Below are 15694 nucleotides of genomic sequence, written 5' to 3' on the forward strand. Positions count from 1 at the left end.
CAAGATCAGCAGGGCTCATTGGCATGATTCCCCAACTAGTGGCCCGAATTTGGCCCGCGGCTGGTTTTATTTGCCCCCCCCCCCGAGTTTCCTGAGCAAATTATTATTATTACATTTATTTTTTTTATCATTACATTTTTGGACATAGAAGACTGTAAAAACACCAGGAAATCAGCTCCAACTGGTTTTCATTTTGTAAATCTGTTCCCAAGTATCCCCCAACGCTTAACAGAGAGACGTGATCGTTTACAAATGATTCATAATAATTGGATTTATATAGCGCTTTTCCACCAATAGAGGTACTCAAAGCACTTTACATAGTAGAGGGAAACTCACCTCAATCCCCATCAATGTACAGCACCCACCTCAGTGATGCACGGCGACCATTTTTGTGCCAGAACGCTCACCACACATCAGCTATCAGGTGGAGAGGTGAGGAGTGATATTTGACAATTAGGAATGAGGGGGATGATTAGGTTGCCATGATGGAATGTGGTCAGTTTGGGAATTTAGCCATGACACCGGGGTGAACACCCCTACTCTTACGATAAGTGCCATGGGATTTTGAATGAGCACAGAGTCAGGACACCCGTTTTAACATCCTATCCGGAAGACGTTACCCCACGCAGGACAATGTCCCCAAATGTAATCAAGGTTTGAAATGATTACGTTTTAGTCAAATATTATATATTTCTGGGCTTCTTGCAGTCAGTTTGCAGTCTAAAACTATATTTTATTTAAATTTTCAGCCACCCGACCATTTGCTCAAGAAAGAATTGGCCGGCGTAACCAATATCTTATGCAGTTGTTATATCCTCCAACCCTACCAATTTTTGTAAATCAATATAACAATAAGTTAGATCTACCTTAAAATGAGCTATGTAATATTCTTATAAGGAAGCCATGAGTAATATATTATCATAGCCTCTAGCTGTGCCAAATACACAGATATGTGGCCAAACTTAATTTCCTGTCAAGCACTCAATTCCATGCCCATCACTGTGAATAAAAAGGGAAGTGAGAAAGAGATGTGAGTGAAGAAGGAACAGGAGTTGCCTGCACATTTGAAAGGCCTGGTTTCACATGTCTGTTTCCCCTCTGCTCAACATTTACTGTAAGCTCAGAGAGAGGGTTAGAGTGAGCGTGATAAGGTGATAGGACGAGTGTGAGTGAGAGAAATCGCAAAGGTAAAGAGAGATTTATCTGAAAGTGAGAGACGAACTGACTGTGACTGACTCAACATTATCTCAACAAACGCATCACTTGAAAAGCCATAGGATACTGAAAAGACAGGTCAGTCTGCTTTTCCCCCCCTCTTTCTGTGTGCGTGTGTGTTGCAGACCTGTGTTTAAGACATTTGTGAGTTTCCGTACTGTATTATAGTCCAAAAATGAGTCTATTTAAGAGTCTATAATAAAACAAGGAAGCTCCTTTTTTTAACGAATACCCTTAGAACACGGCAAGTTGAATAACATTCATATCGAAAACAGGAACCAAAACCTTTATTCACATTCTAATGGAAGCCTATTGATTTATTATGATTCACAGCACACATGACACACAATATTATAACTACCTCTTTCACACAAACATTGTTTGTTACATTTTCTCTTGTCCCTCAACAGAGATGAGGGCTGTGGCAGTCACCCTCTGGGCCGTGGCTGCGTTATTGGGATTCCATCAGAGCACCCCCTCCTCCTCAGAAATCCATACCATTATTGTCAACCTCTCCTCCAAAAACATATCCGCTGTTCCCAGAAACCTACCTCCATGCACCGAAGCCCTGGACCTCTCCCAGAACAACATACACAAACTTGGCCATGAGGATTTCCAAGTCACAACTCACCTGAGATTCCTCAACTTGTCTTGGAATGTCTTGGAGGATATCGATCCGGAGACGTTTCATCCCACTCCGCTCCTGGAGAGTCTGGACCTCTCACACAACCAGCTCCAGAACTTATCTGATCAACGGTACTTGCTGTTAGCGCTGAACCTCAGAGACCTAGATCTGACCTTTAACATGTTCCACACCATGACCCTGGGGGTGGAGTTCCACAGCCTGACGAAGCTGGAGAGACTGGGGCTCGGAGCAAAAATCATCAGGGTGGAGGATTTCATCAACATCACTGACTTACACCTGCAAACTTTGACCCTTCGTCTGGAGTATCTCACAGCCTATGAGAGTGGCAGCCTGAGTGACGTCCAGGCGGAGAAGGTCAGCATCGGCCTGACGAACAAACCCACCGATCGAAATCTGATCGCAGACGCCCTGTTGATGTTCAACGAGGTTGAGCTGATGGGTATGAACTTCAATGGCTTGGTAGCCAGTTACCTGGTGGAACTTGTGAAGGAGAGAAGGGCAGTCAACACCACACATCTTTACCTGACAAATATGGCCATCACCTGGAAGCACCTGACAAACACCATAAACGCAGTGTTCGAATCCCCCATCATCCACCTGAGCACTTCAGACGTGGCCATCCACATTCCACCTGTGAGTGACACCCCAGGAAGAAACACGTCCCACACTAAATCCTTCTCTGCCAGGCGAGCGGGGGTGGTTAGCTTTTTCTTCTCCCTGGAAGTCCTCTGTAACTTCTTCATCAACATGCCGGTGGAGCGTCTGGCGATGACTGAGACATCCATCATACACATGACCTGCCCCAAGTTGCCCAGTGGGATACTGCAGCTAGACTTCTCAGATTGTGCCTTGGCTGATACGGTCTTCTCCAGAGTAGAACAGCAAATCACTGTAGAGTGTACAACCCTGAATAAAGTAAACATCCTGGTTCTGAGAGGGAACAACCTCAGGTCCCTTCAAACCCTGAGCAAGAGGGTCCAGAACATGATCTCTCTGCGTCACCTGGACCTCAGCCTCAACTCGTTGGTTTACAGCGGCCAGGAATGCCACTGGCCACCGAACATTGTCCACCTGAACCTATCTTCCAATGGGCTGAGTGAGTCGGTATTTAGCTGCCTGCCGAATGGCACTGTCAGCCTGGACCTCCAGAACAACCAGATCTCCACTGTACCAGAGACCCTGCTGGCCCTGGACTCCCTCCTGGCCCTGGACCTGAGTGCCAACCGGCTGAGGGACCTCCCGGTGTGCGCTGGATTCCCACACCTTAAGTATCTCCTTCTCAGGGAAAACTCCCTCCATGCCCCATCTGTGAGAGTTCTGGAGACTTGCCCTGTTCTACAGGTTCTAGATGCCAGCCGAAACCCCTTCACCTGTACGTGTGGCCTGAGGGGCTTCAGCGATCTGGGTGCTGGGACTGGCCTGGGCAGCGGACACCCTGCAATCCAACTTCTCCACTGGCCAGGAGCCTATCGCTGCAGCTATCCCGAAGCCTGGAGGAACTCCACACTGGAGGGCTTCCAGATCCCTGAGATCTCCTGCAATGTCGGCCTGCTGGCAACGGCCATCTTGTGCCCGGCAGTGGCTGTTATCATTGTTATGATGACTCTGTGCCACCACCTGGACATTCCATGGTACCTGGGCATGATCTGGCAGTGGACCCGGGCAAAGCACCGTGCCAGGACCCAGCAGGTCCGACCCGAGGAACTGGAGGGGGTGGTGTTCCACGCCTTTGTGTCCTACAGCCAGCATGATGCAGATTGGGTCAAGGACCAGCTCTTGCCTAATCTGGAAGGCTCCGGCGGGGGCCTCCACATCTGCCGCCATGAGAGGGACTTCGTCCCGGGGAAGACGATCGTGGAGAACATCATCCAATGCGTGGAGAGGAGCCGGCGCTGTGTGTTCGTCCTCTCTCGCCACTTCGTCCGGAGCGAGTGGTGCCACTATGAGCTGTACTTTGCCAGCCACCAGCGGTTGACCCGAGGGTCTGACAGTGTGATCCTGGTGCTCCTGGAGCCTCTGCCTCAGTACATGATCCCCTCCAAGTACTATCAGCTAAAGGCCATGATGGGCAGACACACCTATCTGGAGTGGCCCCAGGACAGGGGCAAGCACAGGCTGTTCTGGGCCAATCTCAGGGCTGCACTGCAGGCTGACCTGCCCACTGCACCTGTACGAGACGACGTGGATGAGTGAGAGGGAGAGAGAAAATAAGACAAATTGGGGTAGAAAAATATTGATATATTTCTTTAATGTTATCTAGAAATATCAAAAATAATCTCACATTTGTCAACTTTCCAACAATCTCACAATTATTTAGAACGTCTTTTTTTCTATACACTTCATAAAATGCTGCCGATTGGATCATCTCTAAATAATCTGAGTATCAAAGCCAATGACAAATTTTCAAACGTCGCTTTACACACGTGTGTTCTGGCTCTGGCCCAACCCATTGGTTCTTGGGACCAATCCATTCCAGAAATTGTTGTGGAGGTACTCAAACCAGTCTCATTGTGGAGAAGAAAAGTATGTCTGTGGGCGTGCCATAGCGTTTGGCCGGAGCAAAGAGTTTGGGTAGCCAGGCAACACAAAATGATCCAAAAATGAAAAATAAAACAGAATCCTTCCCAAGTACAGAACCTTCTCATGTTAGCAAGAACATCCTTTGAAAGTCATTATCTAATTTTAAGGCAAGTAGTACAACAAGGGGGAAAAGTACAGAAGATTTTACGCTCATGAGTAACGTTAGCACCACAGATAAACCCTAGAAAGAGGGTAACAAGTAATTTATCTCTTTCTAATTATTGTTATTTGGTCATAGAGGGGGTCAGGAGTTCAATTGTCAGGTCTGATGGAAGACGACGATGCTCTTCTGGGCACACAAGCGGCACAGCGAACAACGTTTCACTGTGGACATTAGACCCATGAGCCAAATGTCAGATGTCCAAGTGTCAAAGTTGAAGGGGTCAGAGGTCAGGGCAGGGACTGGATGATGATGATCTTCTCATTGACACAGAAGCGGTGGAGGACAGTGTGCAGGTTCTCCGTGCAGAGTGACACCTGTCTCTCTACGGCCAGACGGAAGTCCTCCTTCACCCCCTTAGGGATGCCACACGTCACTGTACGGTGCCTACATGGCAGAGGAACACAGACAATGGGTGTGTATGAGAAAGAAACGCTTTCTAACATTTTCTTCACATGAATCATTTTATAAATCAGACACTGTTTATTTTTGTCCAAACCTCTATTGCAACAGGTGAGAAAACACAAATTTATCAATGAGAAAACTGTGAGAAAACACAAATGTATCAATGATCAAAATAAATAAAAATTACACAACATCAAGGAAACAACTTTTCCTCACATACAGTCTTCAAATTGAGTGAGAGTATCAGGTATCTACCAAGAAGGCAAAATTTTGACGGGAAGATTCAACAACGTCAAAAACAATAACACATAGTCAAACATGAATGTTCACAAATGCAATGACAACTAGAGATAACATTTTTTATTGAAATAGACTTCAAAAACATCAGTAACAACCACATTAACGGATGCAATGGGTCAAACATGAAAATGTGAAAAAATATGAAATTTTCATGAAAACATGAAACATAAAACACAACAAGGACTCGATGAAAACGGCAGACAGAAAATGTAAATGAGGTTTGGGGCTGAGGGATGGAGAGAGTGTTTGGCGTAGGGGTTCTGGGCAGGGGTGCCTGTCGGTCGTCTGCACCCCAGGTAGCAGCAGGGTGTTTAATGTGATTTGAGAAGCTATAAGAGATAAGAGTTTTTTTTAATAACTTTGCACAGTGAGTAGTCACCGCCCTGAGTGAGGTCAGAGAGTGTTAGCCTGCCGGAACCGCCCCTTTCCTTCAAACTGTACAAATGATGGGTTAAGAAATTAACATACCAGACCAGAAAGACGTGCAGCTGCACGTTTAAAGTGGTTTGAACTTTGAATCTCAACACGAGGTAGAGACGATAAACTCCCTTCCTGGACAATCACTGATATGGCTGATTAGTTGTCCTAAGTAAAGTATCTTCGAAAGTGAATTTACATAGGACCATTCTGTCACTCTGCTCAAACCATCATATTATGCTATTCTCATCACCCCACTGGGGAACCATCGACACGGCTGGCTAGTCTATCTTCAAAGAAGCATCTTCAAGAGTGAATGGGAGGAAAGTCAACTCTGTAGTTCTGTTCAAGACTACACAACAAGTCCCCGGGTACGACAACTACGGAGAAGGACAACAGTAGAAGACTTGTCGGAACCATTTTGGACAATCAGAGCCTTACAAGCGTGCTGCCAAAAGGCCCAACTCCCTTTCCAAGGCTGCCTTGTTCACGAGAGAGATACCTGGCGAACCCAGGCATTTCACGTAAATACATTAATGATTTCTAGACATTAATGCAAAGTATATGGTTACTGTAGGTGAGAGTTGTTTCTGAATGTACCAATGTTAAGTGTCTCTCTCCCTCTCCATCTCTTCTTTAACAAGCAGCTATGTTGCTGTCATTCCGCTAGGGACCTGTTTTTAGCGTATTAAGTCCCCAGTCAATAACCGATGCAAAGTGTGTATGTTTATCCTGTTTCCCATTTAATTAGCTAGTAATAAATAATTAAACCAATTTGTGTAGTACTGAATCATAAGTAAGGCTCTGTTTTTTTCAGATGCAAGGTTTCGACTGCTCAGAATGATATAATGCGAGGTTTTGATTAATAAGTTGACTGTTTATAGATGTGATAGGTAAAGACCTTTTCGGGAGATGGTAACTCTTTAAAGAACTGCTCTCGTGGTGCCCCAGATCCTAATGAGTTAATTGTTACATGATTAATTTAATTGGGTAACAATTATACATAGTTAGTTCATTCGAAAAATAACCGTTTTCAAATTAATATTAAAGTCGAGTCACGACACACGGTATCATGGACTCCATCAAGTACCAGCAGATATTAAATCAGAACTTGACTGCCTCTGCTAGGAAGCTTAAACTGGGCTGTGGTTGGATCTTCCAGCAGGACAATGATCCAAAGCACACCTCAATATCAACAAAAAAATGGTTCACTGACCACAGAATCAAGATTTTGCCATGGCCATCCCAGTCCTCTGACCTAACCCCCCCATAGAAAACCTGTGGGATGAGCTGAAGAGGAGAGCGTTGCCTATGAGCAAACAACGTTGCCTATGAGCACAAACACACCGTCGCTGGACCAGACAGGACTGGCAAAAAGTGCTCTTCACTGACGAGTCGCGGTTTTGTCTCACCAGGGGTGATGGTCGGATTCGCGTTTATCGTCGAAGGAATGAGCATTACACCGAGGCCTGTACTCTGGAGCGGGATCAATTTGGAGGTGGAGGGTCCGTTATGGCCTGTGGCGATGTGTCATCGGACTGAGCTTTTTGTCATTGCAGGCAATCTCAACGCTGTGCGTTACAGAGAAGACATCAACCTCCCTCATGTGGTACCCTTCCTGCAGGCTCATCCTGACATGACCTTCCAGCATGACAACATCACCAGCCATACTGCTCATACAGCCATACTGCTCATTCCGTGCATGATTTCCTGCAAGATAGGAATGTCAGTGTTCTGCCATGGCCAGCGAAGAGCCCGGATCTCAACCCCATTGAGCACGTCTGGGACCTGTTGGATCGGAGGGGGAGGGCTAGGGCCATTCCCCCCAGAAATGTCCGGGAACTTGCAGGTGCCTTGGTGGAAGAGTGGGGTAACATCTCACAGCAAGAACTGGCAAATCTGGTGCAGTCCATGAGGAGGAGATGCACTGCAGTACTTAATGCAGCTGGTGGCCACACCAGAAACTGACTGTTACTTTTGATTTTGACCCCCTCTTTGTTCAGGTACACATTGTTCCATTTCTGTTAGTCACATGTCTGTGGAACTTGTTCAGTTTATGTCTCAGTTGCTGAATCTTGTTATGTTCATACAAATATTAAGTTTGCGGAAAATAAGCAGTTGATAGTGAGAGGATGTTTTTTTGTTGTTGTTGGGTTTATGCGTATGAGAACCCAAAAAAGTGATTTTGTTCAGAAGTTATAAAAATGTACATCTAGGCTATGTTGCATGGGTGCAGATGGCGATGGCTTTCTTACTGCCGTCAAGAGTCGCACGCATCTGTGTGTGACGTCAGTGTGTTGTGTACCGGAAAAGGGTCTATATTTGTATTAGAGGGGTATTCATTCCTTTTTGATAGGCTAACATTACTTGATGAAGAGGCGTTGTTAGCTTTAGCTGGCAGTAACTATACTGAACAAAAATATAAATGCAACATGTAAAGTGTTGGTCACATGTTTCATGAGCTGAAATAAAAGATCCCAGAAATTGCCCTCAAATTTTTGTACATCCCTGTTAGTGAGCATTTCTTCTTTACCAAGATAATCGATCCACCTGACAGGCGTACGTACTGTGGCATATCAAGAAGCTGATTAAACAGCATGAACATTACACAGGTGCACCTCATGCTGGGGACAATAAAAGGTCACTCTAAAATGTGCAGTTTTGCAGGAATGTCCACCAGAGCTGTTGCCAGAGAATTGAATGTTACTTTCTCTACCGTAAGCCACCTCCAATGTCCTTTTAGAGAATTTGGCAGTATGTCCAACCAGCCTCCGCAGACCACGCCGGCCCAGGACCTCCATATCTGGCTTCGTCAAGTGCGGGATCGTCTGAGACCAGCCACCCGGAAAGCTGATGAAACTGATGAGTATTTCTGTCTGTAATAAATCCCTTTTGTGGGGAAAAACTAATTCTGATTGGCTGGGCCTGACTCCATGGTGGGTGGACCTGGCTCCCAAAAGGGTGGGCCTATGCCCTCCCAGGCCCACTCATGACTGCGCCTCTGCCCAGTCATGTGAAATCCATAGATTACGGTCTAATTTATTTATTTCAATGTACTAATTTCCTTATATCAACTGTAACTCAGTAAAATTTTGAAATTGTTGCATGTTGCGTTTATATTTTTGTTCAGTATGTGCTTTTCTCTTGTAGCTAAAATGTAATAAGTGTACAGAAGAGAAAATAAACCGATTAATTGTCTGCACATGCTTGTGAATGGTTGAGTTATTCAAGAGCGTAATATGGTTATGTTGCAATAATTAAGAATGTAGCTAATTTGGTAGCTGCTTGCTTAACTTTAGCTAGTAGCTAGTTAGTTTCAGTTTGCAATGCTTAAACTTCTGGCTAGTGGTTACTCTGACATTTACGGTACTTTTGAGCAAATTGATCAAACTAAAGGACACACTACAAACAACAGCATTTATATCAGTCATCACCAGTACTGTGAGTGTGTGCATAAATTGAGATAAGAACTTTCACTCGCATGTTGTACAGCAGTATGCCGGCTGAAGCTGTCTTTGCATTTCCCCCAATGCTGTACATCTCATACTGTCAAGACAAGACACCAATGTGACATTCCATTCCAGCCTGTGTGCAATAAAGCCAAGGACCAGATCTCTCGAGACTAGTTTTCCTAACGTTACATCTATTCTAAATGACTCGTTAGTAGCACTTTACTATTTCTCAAGCCAACAGCTAGCTAGAGTATAATTGTCATTCACTAGACGCAGTTTACCTAAATATTGAAGTCAGTGGAATAGAGGGATCTAGTGGTCATCAGACACAAGATCCAGAGCCCCTTTCATTTAAAAACTCGCAGTCCTTTTGTGCTGACATATTTGGTCATATTATTGTAATCCGTGGGGTACAGTGCCCAAAATATGAATTTGCTAGGATTTCAATTGAAATTCGGGCATTTGTTTATTGCTCCCATGAATGGGAATATTTGTATGACATCATGACATGCAGTCGCATGTGTGATAACATTAGATTCGAGGTATCATTGACTAGGCTTATCAGTCACTACTAGACACTAGAGCTGATCCGCAGCAACATTGACTTTATCGTAAACACTTTTGGTCTCAATTTAAGGTTAGGCATAAGGTTAGCAGTGTGGTTAAGGTTAGCGTTAGGTTTAAAATCAGATTTTAAGCCATTTGTGACTGTGGTAACTAGTGACGACAAGGATCCTATTGGTAAATGCTGCCGCCTGGTGCATGACAGAATATTGCACATAGAAAATGTAGGCCAGATCACACAACCAGACAAAAACGTGTCAACGCAAAATAGAGCATCACAAAAAGCACGGGGCAGTATTCTAGTCATGGAGTTAACCCTCAAAATATAATCTAATTGAGATGCAAATGTTATTTATCAAATACACCTTGTAGTTGTAACATGATTCAAGAGAGCCAACAGGACGCTTGAACAATAGCCCCTCTAGTGTGTATCAGAAAATCTGTATAAACTGATACGTTTGAAACCTTCAACCACAAACTATAGTGGATACTTATGTTTTGTATTGTTATATGTAGATTAGCGAGGGCCCGGTGGTCGTAAGGCACGCTATTTACATCTCGATTGGTTTTCCTGCTGTCAGCTGCTTCCCTATGCATCGGCGATCGACAGCAGACGGAACGACCTAGCAAACTCTATTTCCGTGTTAAACTACGGTTTCTTCGTGGCAAGGTAAAAGACAAGTAAACGTAGATACTTTGGACCTAGTGTTGAAATATCCTATATGATGTTAATTTTAAAAAATGTTTGTTTTTTTACATTTACAACGATAGCATGCCCATCCAAAGCTATCTATCTCGAAACTGTTTGTCTGGGCACAAAAAAATCAAGTAAACGCTAGTTGTCCGCTTTGACACTGCCAATTTGCTAGCCAACGTTAGCTGGATACAAAATGCCTGTAATCTGTATCTAAATTGATAGATAGCTAGGTCAGTCAAACTCCTGTTTACCATAGCTAGTTAAGGAAATCTTGACTGTCAAGATTAGCCATGTCACTGGCTGCTAAAGAAGGCCCTGAAAAGGATGTTCGCTAACTAGCTGGCTTGTTAGCGTAGACGCAACCATTTGACATACAATCAGGAAACATTTTGGTGGGTCTAGCCAGGACGAAGACGGGTATAGCAGGCTGTAACGTTACTGTCCTTTGTTTTGGAGTTGGCCAGGAAAGCAATGACTCATTCAGAATAATCTGGATTGTGCCCGTGTGTAATCTTTGGAATACATCCTGAAGCTAACGTTGACTGGATAGATTCAAACTCTGATAGCCTTGAGCATGTCTTTCTTGACCGTATTGACAATTTCTCCATTGACCTAGCCAACTTGAGCATTTCATGTGTGCATCATTTAGCTGTGTCCATATAGCATGACCATGAGTCATGACAGCAAATGGGGAGTTCCTAGAAGGCGTTAACTTTACTCAAGACCTTCTAACCAGAGTACAACGATGATCAGACTCAACAACCAGGTTGGCAAACTGTCTGTTCCTCCTGGTCACTGACAGTTCATCTGCACTGGGTGACTCAGCTCATTTGTTAACGGTTTGCATTTGGCAGAAGCACCTTCTGTCGAAATCTGCTTTCATGGCTTGACCTCTAATTACCCTTCAGTGACAGTTCCACTACTCTGACCTATGTTTAGAAGGCAGTTGAATGTGGAGATTGGTTTTAAATTGTTTCTGGACAACTTTTAGACTGCACAAAATGATGATGATGCATGCATGTCTCTTAATTCCTTTCGGAAGAGTACATATCATCTTGTACATTAGAATCAAGTTATGCAATAGTTCTTATCACTGAGGTGGTAACGGCAGCAAAGTTGTAGCCAAGTTTCAATAGATGCAGTACACAGACCTGGATTGTGTCCGTGGTGCATTGAACTGTATTACCAAACCTACTTACCCAAGATCCTTGTTTCACTGGCAACCTGTTAAATTTTTTCTCCAAATATAACCGGTGTCTTATCATTTTGTAAAACTGCAGTCCTACCCCAGTGCAGACAGCCTGATGCCTTCTGGATACTAGCCTCATAATCACACAATCCTTCTCCACTAATCATGAGGGAGTTTTTGGTTGACCATCCATTTGTTACATAGTAGACAATGCATGTTTTGCTGAAAGGAACAAGTAACTTCAATTCACATGCTGTTTCAGTACCAATAGATAATATTGCAGCCAATTTTAAACATTGTAAATTTAACTCTTTCATTCCTTCCCACAGGTGTAAAATCATAGAGGTTGTCTCCCAAGCAGTGATGCTGGTGGCGTAGGCTCAGGGTGTGTCTCATCTCCCATGGCTATTACCACCATGGACCCAGAGTCAGCCTGCACGTCACAGCCCCAGGGATCCCTGGGTAAAGGAGGGGGCTCCCTGCTATCTGGCAGGGGTTTGGGCGCAGCGCTCGGCCCCCGGGGGAAGCACTACGTTTGTGGCTCTATAGCTGCCTTCACCAACATCGTGGTGACCTTCCCCATCCAGAAGGTTCTGTTCAGACAACAGCTTCACGGTGTGCTGGCCAGAGAGGCCGTCAGACAACTCCAACGGGACGGGATGAGGAAACTCTACAGGGGGCTGCTCCCTCCTCTTCTCCAGAAGACCACCACTGTAGCCATCATGTTCGGCTTGTATGAGGACTTCTCCCGGGTCTTATTGGACCAGGTGCCAAGCGGCAGCGGCATTCCCGAGCTGGTGACGCGGAGCTTTGCGGCGGCGCTGGCTGGCACGGCAGAGGCTGTGCTGACACCGTTTGAGCGTGTGCAGACTCTCCTCCAGGACCACCGGCACCACGGCCGGTTCCAAAACACGGCCCACACCTTCCGGACGCTCCTGAGCGAGTACGGTGTGAAGGAGTGCTACCGCGGCCTGGTGCCGGTCTTAATAAGGAACGGGCCCAGTAATGTGCTGTTCTTCGGGTTCCGCGGGCCCATCAAGGAGCAGCTCCCTGAGGCCTCCAGCCGGGCTGGCCACCTGATCAATGACTTTGTGTGTGGAGGGATGCTGGGGGCGGCACTGGGGATCATGTTCTACCCGCTGAATGTGGTGAAGTCGCGGGCCCAGTCCCAGGTGGGGGGTGCGTTCCGCCCCTGTGGGGAGGTGTTGATGACTGTGTGGAGGGAGAGGGGCGGCAGCGTGGCCATGCTGTTCCGAGGGGCACACCTCAACTACCACCGCTCCCTTCTCTCCTGGGGCATCATCAACGCAACATACGAGCTTCTGCTCAGTGTTCTGATACTGAAAGGGTCATAGAATGTGAGGGGGAATGGAATGTGAGGGGGAGAGCGAGGAAAAATACTTGGGGAAAGTGTTGTTTGTTGATCGCAGTTGGTGCTCTTTTTTTTGTTGTTATTGAAACTGATGTGCCCACTGCCCACCCAAACAGGTCTACATAGTGTATGTGGGGGGTAAGGGCCTACGGCAAGTAGAAGAGGACAAAGGGTATCTGAAAGGTGAAGTTGCGCTACTGACAATGGTCACCAGTCAGTGTGAGATTAAACAAGACAGTCAATTTGAGTCATGGTATCGAAGTGAGACTCACAAATACACAAGTCCTGCGTCTGGGTCCAACATGCAACAAAAGCCTTTTTCAATACATTTTTTTGTGTAGACTGATGTGGTTCCCAGCAGAAAGTGTCAGAGGCAGTTTACTGGGTGTAAGCCTTTTTAAAGTGACCAAGAGCACCTTTCAAAGAACTATTCATTGTGTTGGCCAGTGCTTTGATCTGTGTGCATTGATTATTAGTCCCTTCAACCCCTCTCCTTTCTCTACTCTGGCCCTCTGATTGTGAACTCTGGTATACTGATTTGTTGTCCAACTATTTACCATGTCGGTCATCTAGGATTATGCACTGATTCAACCCATAGAGAACGATAGAGGCCTCTAGTGGCCAAAAGGCTGTTTTAGCATGGGCAGCACCATTGAGGGGTTCTGCCATTTTAAAGTAGTCAAAATAGTCAACTGGGTGGGGATTCAATTAGAGTACTACAGTATGAGTCAGAATACCTATAAAATCTAGCGGTCAAGCAGGGAAATTGTTCCAATTGTTTTTCCACCATTTGATTTTCCCTATTGGGGACTTTAGAAACACTTAAAGTAAGGGCTGTGTTTTGTGTAGTCTTACCCTGGCGTTACGTTTTGATAACTGTAAATCTCTAGGTCAAGGTGACTTTAATACATAGGAATTCGGGGAAATATATTTATCTGTGAAATGCTAATGTGGCTATCATAAAGAACTACAAATGCTATGATGATCTGGACAAGACTGCCGAATCGAGGCAAAGGCAAGAATCTCTGGATAAACTATCTAATGTTAGCTAAATGTAGTAATGAATAAATATTCTACAATTCTTTAAACATTGACAATTATGTGAACTGTCTTGTGCAAGTTTTAAATTGACACAATACCTGTTAGCAAAGGTGTCAGCTAGAGACGACGTGCAGGAGCTTGCAGGGATTTGTAGTTCTGCATGATGTCTACTTTGATGCTAATTACCATTTTCAAATCTGAGGTAAATGGAGCTGAATATATTGATAGAAGTCACCGTGTCCAACAGAGATGTACATGGTTATCAAAACATCACGCCAGGGGGAGCCTACACGAAACACAGCCCATATTTGAAGTGTTTCTAAAATCCTCTATGGGGAAAAAATGAACAGTGGAAAAACGATTGGAACCGTTTCCCTGTTTTGACCGCAAGGTTTTATGGGTATTATGACACCTCCACTGCGGGGCTCTATGAGGTATAGCCTCAATGGCGCTGCCCATGCTGTCAGACTATAATGGCACAGATATAAAGAGGAGTTCTCTATCTGTCTCTTTGATTCAACCCTGTGCGGTATACTAGAGATAGTTAGAGAACTCAACTTAGATCTAGCACATTTCAGCATGGACGTTACCATTAATGGCTTCCACCATTTTAAAGTACGCAATTGAGTGTGGATTCCTATGGTTGGGAGCGATCAGCCAATGATCAGAGCATTGTCTTGATTTGTAAATTGCTTTAAGGTAAGTCACCACCATCTAGTGGCCACAATACATTTAATTACGCTATTTGGTTCAGGACTCCAGCACTGCAGATGGTGGTAAATCACCAATATTAGCTTTAATATTTAAAATGGAACACTTTTTAAAAAAGTAGTCAACTGGTTGGCGATTCCTATGAGTTGTAGCCTCAATGGTGCTGTCACAAATGTCCTAATGGCACAGATATAAAGACAAGATCTCTTTCCATCTCTATGGTACCAGCCTAACGGCTAGCAGGTGTTTGTCCTGCAGGTATTACTTGAAAGACGACTGGAAATAGCAGTATACTCAGAAGCACATGGGAACTGGACTAGGAAAGTGCTATTATGTACCATTTCTTCACTCAGTTATTATAACCCATCAATCAACACCACTATAAGTGTATCTTGATCATGTTTGTCAAAGAGTTGTGTGTAATGAGCTTATTGCTGAAGTGCCACTTGTAGTGTGTGTCTGTTGAAGTTTAAGTAAAATGTATGGTTTAAGTAAAATGTATGTTACCCATAACTTGTCTCTTCCTTGATGAGATGGACTTAAAAAGCAATAAGACGTGGCCAAATAATGTTTTTCCTCAGATAAAACATGCACAACTATAATGGGGGGAAAAATACAGGAACACAAAGAATACAGGAACACAAAGAATACAGGAACACAGGAACACAAAAAATACAGGAACACAAAGAATACACAAAGAATACAGGAACACAAAGAATGCAGGAACACAAAGAATACAGGAACACAAAGAATACAGGAACACAACCATTTTGCCCATAATTGTATACTTCCAGGCTGTAGCCCTTCATTTACACACTTGCTTCTCTCCTCCATATTTGTCTCTCCTTCCTTTCTGAGAATTCCTTGCTTTCCACTCCCCTCTCTCTCCCTCTCGCTTCATTCTGACTGCTGTACACTCTCTCCTCTCTGCCCATAACCCCTGTT

At 44.6% G+C, this 15694-nt stretch overlaps 2 protein-coding genes across 3 annotated transcripts; both read left to right on the plus strand.

Moving 5' to 3' along the window:
• The first annotated feature begins 1102 nt into the window (after positions 1-1102).
• On the plus strand, positions 1103-8218 carry LOC115130588 (toll-like receptor 6). The gene is made up of 2 exons (XM_029661876.2): positions 1103-1293; positions 1626-8218. Exon 2 carries the CDS (start codon positions 1628-1630, stop codon positions 4052-4054), a length of 2427 nt encoding a protein of 808 aa, XP_029517736.1. The 5' UTR covers positions 1103-1293; positions 1626-1627; the 3' UTR covers positions 4055-8218.
• Positions 8219-10152: 1934 nt separating this feature from the next.
• Positions 10153-15262, plus strand: LOC115130589 (mitochondrial nicotinamide adenine dinucleotide transporter SLC25A51-like). 2 transcript variants are annotated; one of them, XM_029661877.2, is made up of 2 exons: positions 10153-10409; positions 11955-15262. In XM_029661877.2, the coding sequence occupies exon 2, from the start codon at positions 12027-12029 to the stop codon at positions 12978-12980; it is 954 nt and encodes a 317-aa protein (XP_029517737.1). In that variant the 5' UTR covers positions 10153-10409; positions 11955-12026; the 3' UTR covers positions 12981-15262. The 2 variants fall into 2 exon arrangements, with proteins under 2 accessions (XP_029517737.1, XP_029517738.1); XM_029661878.2 differs by lacking the exon at positions 10153-10409 and adding an exon at positions 10430-11202.
• Positions 15263-15694: the final 432 nt, after the last annotated feature.

Source organism: Oncorhynchus nerka, linkage group LG6, assembly GCF_034236695.1.
Source record: "Oncorhynchus nerka isolate Pitt River linkage group LG6, Oner_Uvic_2.0, whole genome shotgun sequence".
Taxonomy (NCBI): domain Eukaryota; kingdom Metazoa; phylum Chordata; class Actinopteri; order Salmoniformes; family Salmonidae; genus Oncorhynchus; species Oncorhynchus nerka.